The following is a 9227-nucleotide window of genomic DNA, read 5'->3' on the forward strand; positions in this document are numbered from 1 at the left end:
ATGGATATTTAACAGTTTTTTTTACAGCAGAAAAGGATTTTATTGAGAAAGAAGATAAATATTACAAGGAATACTCAACCTACACAAGTTTTTATCTATACAATGTGAGTATCTCCCATGTAATCAAAATATATATACATATCCACACATGTAAGGTGTGCATACATAAATATGACCTTAAAATAAACTTTCAGCATATTTTTTTTTATATTGTCATTTAACTATAGAGTGCTATATATTGTAAAATTAGTTATTGGTTTTTATAATAATCATTTTAAAATATTATTTATAGAATGGTTTTTAACTAATTTATTGTATAAAAAAAACTTTACACTGATATAATATCAAAATTAATCTATTTATATATATATATATATATATATATTTATTTATTTATTTATTTATTTATTTATTTATAATTGTAAAAGTAGAAGATGAAAATTAAATGGAATTAATTGTGGTAATACGGATACGCATATATAAGGCCAAAAGGAAGCAGATCTACATCAATGCACGCCAACAAACTGGATTCATCATTTATTTTTCTGATTGAGTTGCTTAGTTTGGGGGAAAAATGAAATATATCTGAATACATGAATATTAAATTTTAATCATTGAAACAAATAGTTTAGTATATTAATTATAATTAAAGAGTTTCATCATTTTGGAACACTAAAATTTTGGGATTAGTGGAAGATATATTTTTTGTTAGATAAATGTTAACACAACACATTCTAATACTTTTTTTTAAATATTTTATTGACTGAAATTTATTAAAAATTATAAAATTTTGTAAGTTTTACTTATAATTTTAATAAATTTTAACAAATAATAAAGAGTATGTTAAATGAAAAAAAATGCTATAATATATATATATATATATATATATATATATATATATATATATATATATATATATATATTGTTCTCTTGTTTAGAATTGTATGCCCAACTAAATATATAAAGAAAATGATATACTGATGTTAAAGACTTGTTTTTTTTTTTTTTGGTGGATTGTTAAAGACTACATTACGATCCTTTTTACTGGTGCAACTATATCTCTAATGATGCTTCATTATTATGTCAGTTTTTCTTTTGCTACTTTTTTTCCTAGCTTGGCTAACTGCACCTATTGTTTTATTAGTTTTTAATCTAAGTTAGATGTGCTTTGATTTTATGAAGAGATCGAAAGGAAATTAGGGTTCTCTTTTCTCACTCCTTTCTATACAATTCCTTTTTTACTTAGAGGCTTAAAAACAAACTGAGTTCTGCGAGTGTGGCAGGTGATCATGCATGCAGAACCTGCACTACATGTTGCTCTTTTAATGGGGCTGTACTCCATTAACTGAACAAAATGGTCCAGGAAGAAAATAGAAAGAAAAAAGAATCAATTAAAGAGTAAATACAATCACACACTTGAATTTATTTATTCAACTACAATGCAACATGGTGGTTAAAAGAGTTCCTCGGGAGGAAGCACCATATACCCAAAAATGGTCAAACGGTAACCTTCTCAAAAATGAAAAAAGTTTTCATGTGGTCCTATGAGAGGGTGAAATTATATAGGTTTGCTTGCTTATCATAAAAAGAATAAAATAAATATAGTATACAAAACTAAAAGTAACAATATATATTTTTTTATATGTATTCAAAATTAATATCTAAAGAAAGACTGAAAACATACTCGGACAACACTATAGATTATGATCATTAATTATATAATAAAGGAAGGTGTTGTTTACTTAAGTGCTCAAATTCAAGACAATAAATGCAATCACAAGAATAGCAATAATTTCATAACAAGGATAGAAAAGGGCAATACATGTACTATATATATATAAATATTAAACATTGGTGAGAGGCTGAGGTAAATTGCAGGAGTCTCCCATGCATCCAGTTGTACGATTGGGAAATATGATGAACCTCATTTTTTCACTGATTTAGGTCAAGCATGAAAAAAACAAGCTCATACTCACAGGCTTCCATTTATATATATCAGTAGAATCCATTAGACTTTTCAGCTCCTTCACCCTGGTCCAACTTTGCTTGCTTGTTGTTGCCATCCAGCTTTAATCCAGCAAAGTGAATGTGAGGGAAATGTGCCCACTGTATACACATTAAGACCAGAAAGAGATATTTCATGGGGGTGACAAAAGATATATATACTAATACACCCTTGCTGTTATGCCATATATAGATAGTCAACACTCTTTGCAGAAGGAGAATCTATATAATAATAATAATAATAATAATAAACTGCACATTAACTTCAAAATTTGAGCAAATTCTCACTTTAGTCTTTAGATTTGTTAGCATGCATTATTTTAGTAACTTACTTTAGAAAACTTTCAATTCAATCATATTTGTCATTCATTTTAGTTGTTTTTTTTTTTCTATATTTTATAATGATATTAATTAAAAACTAAAATGAATAACATTTTACATATTTTCCATGATGTATAATACTCTTGTGCAATTTAACACATGCATAATTTGAACAACACAGACTCAACAGTCATAATCAAGTCTAATTTTTCAATTAACTTCGGCTTTAGGCCTTTAACCTGTATGTTGATTTATATATAGGGCGTCCAAATAATGAGGTGAAGTGCATGCTATACATAGGAACAATAAGATGGACCAAAGGGGCATACTGTAGTACATAGGAGCATGATGGAAGCACATGTACTTGGACAAGACAATTGCCACTGGTTTTACAGCATGTGATTGGAAATTATGGTCCAATGCCAAATGAACTAGGGCAGTATATATGCATGTTAGTATTAACTAAAATAACTAAATATTTCCATGTTGGCCTGTTTAGGGTTCGGAAAATGATCCTAAAGTTGGCTTTGGACTATCAAATTACTTGAGCTACTCGATTGATTCTGGACATTGTAAAAGGGAAATTAGATATTTTTTTTTTTACTGATAGTGGGTCTATTCATCCAATCAAATGTGTTAATATATGTCCTATACAAAATTGTCTCTTTACATTCCTCTTTTGCTACATCATTTTTTGTAAACTTTTTCTTTATACAAGATTGATGTGCTCAAATGTTTGTGCGTGTACGCACACAGAAGCTACTTATTTATTTAAGACCCTCCAACTCTTGACCAATCTTTTATATATATATATATATATATATATATATATATATATATATATATATATATATATATATATATATATGCTGATATTGAAACGGTAAGTAAAAAATGAAGAAATAGCAATGTTATGTATATATATAGACACACATTCCTTATTTAAATATCTGTTAAATCAAATATCAATTAACGATGGGGGAGTTTTGAATTTGGATATTCTCGCTTTTTCTGTAAGAGTTATTAATGTCTCTAAAGAGATCCCTTCATAACTAACTTAATGCGATCTAGTATATAGAAAAACTAGTTCTTTTGGACAACTTCAGAACTTGATTTTCAAAAGCATGCAATTTCGGATATACATGCCCCGAATCCTTTGGTTAGGAAAGTCTCTTGTTCTTTTTCCAAGTGGTCTTGTATTAACATGTGTTCTAAACTCTGAGTTGATGTACGTGGGTTTGAGTATCCTTGTACTCATTATTAAATATTAATAAACTTCTTTTGCATATAAAAAAAATATACACCCCAAATCCTAGTATGTAATATTTACCGATTGTCACCCATATATAATAAGCAGTATATTTAACAAAAAGCCTTATTGTGTGATGTTTGAACATGATTTTGGATCTCAAATCACCATTAAAGTGGAATGTAGCTTGTAAAAAAGCAAAAAAAAAAAAAGTAGAAATGGAAAACGTTGAATTTTTTATTTTTTATTTTTATGTTAAAGCGTAAGTTGCAAATTGTAATCCAAATATGCTATATTTTATTTTTGTCATCTCATCTTCTATATATATTTATATATGTGCAAACTATGGCATGATATAATTTCGTGTTTTGTATTTATCGACATCTATTACTTAAAATAGAAGATCCGAAACCAATTGAAGGATGTGATTCCCCTTATACCCTTAATATATATATATGGCTCAAGATGGTTTTATAGGTAAGTTTCTTGCAAAAACCATAGGAATATTGGATTTTTACCTTCAGACTCAGCAAAGTGTTTATAAAAGAGACAAGGCTGTGTAAACCGACACAAGTGGCTCCAGTTTTATTTTATTTTTGAAAAAGATAAAAAAACTATCATGCACTTGTGAGAATGACACAATGATATTGATGAATGTAGTAATTAATTAGCTTAAACTCACGTTTTTGGCTGCCGAGCTGAAAGCCTCCCTGTGGCTGATATCTGGATTACTAGCCTTAATCCTTTGGATTTCTTCCCTGCAAAATCACACAGTTGAAAAGATTTGCAATTTGTTTTTGCTCAATGGAATCATCTCGAATCAATTTTCGTGTTTTCTTTTCTTCTTTTGGAATGGATCATTTATATATCTTTATATTCTAAAATAATTTATTATTCCCAAAAAATGTATTCTATTATATTGGACTAATTATTATGATCTTTTTTTTTTCTTTGAATAAAAATAAAAATAAAAATTTAATAAAATAAAGTACTATCTGCTACAAATTTTAAAATGAAATGCGTATATTGACATTCTGCTAGAAAATCATGTGCAAATGAACTCCTTTAAAAATAAGACCTATATTGATGTTGCTTGAAAGATTAATGTTAATAATGCTTGCACCTTTATCGAGTAAAAATTACAATCACCTCTAATATTACTTTGTATAGTATTCTTAGAAAAAGCATTTATTATAAATATTTTTACATTATTATTTAATTATAAATTGTCATCTATAATAAGTTATTAATTTTATAATAACTATTTTAAAATTCATATTAAAAATAATTTCAAATTTTTAATATGACCGTGTATAAATTTTTATATTATCAGTACGTATTTCTTAGCTAAACTCTTATTTTTTAAGATTTTGACATCCATTATTTTCTAACCTTACAGATGTCTCTTTTATTTTTATGTATGAACTATATATATAGTCGTAAAAATAACAAAACACGGTGACAGGAGAGGGAAAGTGTAAATTTTTAATCAAGAGAAGTATAAATGTATTTAACGTAACTTTAAGGGAAATCTATGTAATTATCTCTAATAATAATGTTAGATCTTAGAATATTAAATCCTACCATGATGCCAAATAAGATAGGAAGATTGTTAAGAGAGAGAGAGAGAGAAGATAGGGGGAAGCAAGGAGGTTGAATATTTAAAATAGTGAAATAACAAGACTACTTACTTAATGAACCGGTTATAAGCTGAAGGAACACGATGTCTCTTCTCTGTAGCTGTTGAATAATCATGAGATCATTTAGTTTGGAATATTAAATAAATGATATTAGAACATAACATATACAATAAATCATCAATTTAAATTTACAGTACATTTGTAACCTAAAAACCTCACGTCACAGATTCACCAACAGAAATCAGATTCAGGGGGAATTTTCACAAAAAAGGGCCACATTTTTGGACAGACTAAAGCTGTGGAACTGGGTAGTTGAGGGCCATACAAATATGTGCTCCAAGCATTCAAATAGCATTTAAAATTCACTTCTTTATCCAAGAGTCCATTGGGTTTTCTTGGTTATTTCTGAAACAATTTTGTCGTAAAGCGAGATAATCGACCACTATGTAACTGAAGTACTACCACTAGTCTACTACTACTGCTACCTTTGCCATCATCAATTACCACATAATGGTGAGTGGAATCTGTAACTGTAAAATGAAATTACACGTGGATAATTGCATTGCATATAAGATATAAGATACAAAATACAAGTTATAGTTCTAGGGCATGGCATGACAGCAATGAATTAAGGATGGGTCAATTTTATTACGTAAGGTCACCATCTAAGAGGGGGCCATTAAAATTGATGGAGAAAACAAGTTGCCCCAAATGGGCACAATAAAAATTGGATACTCATATGGACGCCGACTCTTTGGAAAATAAGGAAAAACTCATTTTTATGACAAGTGGCCTCAATCATGAGCTTCTTCTGCTCTGCTATTACTTATATTTAATTCGTTTCTGCTACTACTTGTGGAGTAAGTAGTTTGAGTCTTTTTCATCCTTTATTAATAAAACTTGTGATTGATGTTAAAAGGTTCCTCAGACTGACCTAGCCATATAGTTGTCTCTTTGTTCTTTCAAATTTATGATACTAAAAATAAATACAACAAAAGGAGAGAAATTAATCAATGGAGTGTGAGGAGACTCACGACGAATGGGAGGAATCCTAGGTTGTTCATGCTCAACTGCCTCAAATGGCGCTATCTTGTTACATTTTGAAGATGATCCCAGTTCCTTGCTGCTTGGTTCTTCAAAGCTTAGGTGCTGTTTCTGTGATTTAATTACCAACAGATTAAATAGAAGATCACACAATTAGTCATTACAAGGATTGCAAAGCTTTTTTCTTTTTCTTTTAAAAAAAAGTAAAAAGAAATAATATTATATCATTCTAGTTGCCGATAGCGTCAGAAAGAGGGAATTGACCAAAAGAGTGTGAGATATCAAATGTAAATACCTGAGGGTCTTGAGGAGGAAATGCTTGAAGTGACGCTCCCATGTTAACTGATAGCAAATTGGCACAATGTCCACATCTAACAGTCACTATGGTTAGCATACTGCTGTATGGAACACTAACCTGCAAAACCAAAACCCCATTTTCAAATACATCACAAATATTATCATTATTTGCACAGGAAAGTAGAAAGCCATGGTAGAAGAACATCTTCTTGACTTAGATACATACATTAAACCATTAAAACCAAAAAAAAAAAAAAACAACAGAAAAAGCCGCATAATTGTGTTGACCAACAAGAGATGAAAAATGTAAATGGAGCATGGAGCTTCATATATTGTCAAAAAAAGCTAACATATATGCATATATATATATATATAAGAGAACTGAAGCTTTCACATTCCCAAGAAAGGTGCTTCCAAAGCACACCATGCAGCATTGCAATGAAAATGGGGCAGAGAAAAAGACAAAATGCATAGCTAGCTGCTGCCAGAAGAAAGAGGTTATTAGAAAGATGAGATGATAAATAAGCTAGAGAGCGAAGTGAGTGCATCAATCTTTTCTCATTCATTCTGAGTGAGGTCTACTTTTATGGTGAGAGTGTAGTGTGGTGTGGCACATTCAATACATCCATCATATAGCAGCAGCAGAACCTGACATGGGGTGATTTAAAATTCAGGACTCTCTCACAATGTCCCCTTCTTGTGGGTGCGCTTCACTTTTTGCTGACACTGCAAGGCAAGATGATAAAAGATAGAAATTGTTGCTCATAGCGTGGAGGAAAGAGAGAGGGCTGAAAACGACTTGACTGGAACGGAAACCATCAAGGCCTTCCACAACCACACCATTGTTAACCTCTAGTGGAGAGTGATGTATCATTCATCATGAACCACCTTAATTAGCCCTTTGTGCACTAGTGTATGTTAAGATCCTCATTTAAGAAGGAGAGAAAATAAAGAGAATGAATGCTTTCTCAAAAGGGGCAACTTATTAATTAATTTCAACAGCCATGCTATGATGAAAGTTCAAAGGAGAGAGAGCATGCTATGATATGATATGATATAACTTCTTGTGGTGGTGCTGAAATGAATTGATTTTGATCAGAATCAGCACAAGTTGTTGTAGAAAGAAAGAGAGGACACTGCCTCTGTACTTAAGCGAAGCAACAAGGCTGAAACCGTGAAAATACTTGATGATATATAATACGATATAGTAAAAGACGATGCTTCACCCTCATCACCACAGAAAGACAATTAAGGGATCAAACACTGAGGAGAGAGAAACTGCACTGCGTACCATCACATGGATTTGTTGTGTTCAGATTTAATTTTCTGAGCTGTGTTAATTTACCTCACAAGTACACAAACCAAGCAAGAAAAAAAAACTCATAAATTAAAACAACGGTAGACTTTGTATACAAAATGAAATCATATATGCATACATGATTTGCTGTCTATTCTTCTGCAATTTCTTTTTTATTTTAGAGGTAAAACAAAAGAGGGGAACCCTAATACTAGGGAATTGCCCTAGTATATAGATCTCTCTCATGCCTGTGCCTGTGTATGCATTTTATTTATAATTTAGCATCTTCTCTCATAAAAATTCCTCTATTTCTCACAATTGTGCTGTTAGGTAGGGATAGGGGTAGGGGTTTCAATTTTAATTTACTTAATAATTTTCTGCTACCACTTTGGCTGCATATATATCTTTGCATCTAACCAAACTAGCACCACACATATCATGGTAGACGTTAGGGAGCAAAACCCAGTTACACCTTCTCACAAAATATAACATAGAAGTGGAATTGTTGACCCAAGTCATGAAATCAATTCACTTAAGTGATGGATTCGATTATTTCTAAGGGAATTAAGTTACCTTTATAAATATATATTGGGGTAAGTAGTTTAGTTTCCATGGACTTATATATATAGACACACAGATACATGCATTCTGATTAGGTATGAACTGAATTTCGCTTTTTGAAGGGTACTCAGAAGTGCTTTTCCTTTATTCTTGGCTCTTGTATCATCTCACGATCTCGATTAAAGAAATTAGAGAAAAGCCGAATTGCCAAATTAGCTGATGGAAGGCGTGGCGCAAGAGAAAGCTTAGAAGGATATGGGAAAAAATAAATATGGAAGAGAGAGAGAGAGAGTGATTGTACCGCTAGAATGGTGTTGCAGAAGTTGCAGTGAACATAACAAACACGTTCGGTTGCCATCATTTCCATTGACATGTTTGGTTTTTTATATTTTTTTTATGTATATGTGAGTGTGTCCTTTGAGTGTGTGCTTGGTGGATTTATAGGGAGATCACGGGGGAGAGAATCACTAGGCTGAAAGAAAAGTGAACATGATCATCAACGATTTACAGAAGACGCGGAAGAGAGAAAATAAATATATAAAAAAAAAAAAAGGATTTTTATGAAAAAAAAATTCTTTTTTTTTTTATTTATAAAAATTTGGGAAGAGATAGAGATAGAGATAGTGAGAGAGAGAGAGAGGATGTGTACAAAAGAAAGGTTAAGGTTAAGATGGGAGTAGTGTGGTGTGGTCGGGAAGTGGGGTTAGTGGTATTTGATTTAGGAAGAAAAGATGGATTATGGGAAATGTTGGTGTGCGCGTGTGAGTGAAGCGTGTGGGGGTTATGATTGAGAGAATGAGTGGGTGGGAGTGAC

The 9227-nt window shown here is 31.1% G+C and overlaps 1 protein-coding gene across 2 annotated transcripts; it reads right to left on the bottom strand.

Annotated features, from left to right (window-relative positions):
* Positions 1-1681: 1681 nt before the first annotated feature.
* Positions 1682-8975, bottom strand: LOC109788509 (putative axial regulator YABBY 2). Of its 2 annotated transcripts, none has more exons than XM_020347250.3 (6): positions 8715-8975; positions 6554-6673; positions 6249-6369; positions 5266-5314; positions 4257-4332; positions 1682-2106 (listed from the first exon to the last, which is right to left on the bottom strand). In XM_020347250.3, exons 1-6 carry the CDS (start codon positions 8784-8786, stop codon positions 1996-1998), a joined length of 549 nt encoding a protein of 182 aa, XP_020202839.2. In that variant the 5' UTR covers positions 8787-8975; the 3' UTR covers positions 1682-1995. The 2 variants fall into 2 exon arrangements, with proteins under 2 accessions (XP_020202839.2, XP_020202838.2); XM_020347249.3 differs by lacking the exon at positions 8715-8975 and adding an exon at positions 6950-7134.
* Positions 8976-9227: the final 252 nt, after the last annotated feature.

Source organism: Cajanus cajan, chromosome 8 (genome assembly GCF_000230855.2).
Source record: "Cajanus cajan strain Asha chromosome 8, NIPB_CcT2T_4, whole genome shotgun sequence".
Classification (NCBI taxonomy): Eukaryota; Viridiplantae; Streptophyta; class Magnoliopsida; order Fabales; family Fabaceae; genus Cajanus; species Cajanus cajan.

Bases quoted from the DNA above. Each gene is read 5' to 3' on its own strand.
- LOC109788509 (XM_020347249.3), bottom strand. From the start codon at position 7,027: ATGCATTTTGTCTTTTTCTCTGCCCCATTTTCATTGCAATGCTGCATG. The intron at 6,370-6,553 runs GTATTTACATTT...ATTAAATCACAG, and splicing joins TTCCTCCTCAAGACCCTCAG to AAACAGCACCTAAGCTTTGA. The intron at 2,107-4,256 runs GTGAGTTTAAGC...ATGTGTATACAG, and splicing joins TCAGCTCGGCAGCCAAAAAC to TGGGCACATTTCCCTCACAT.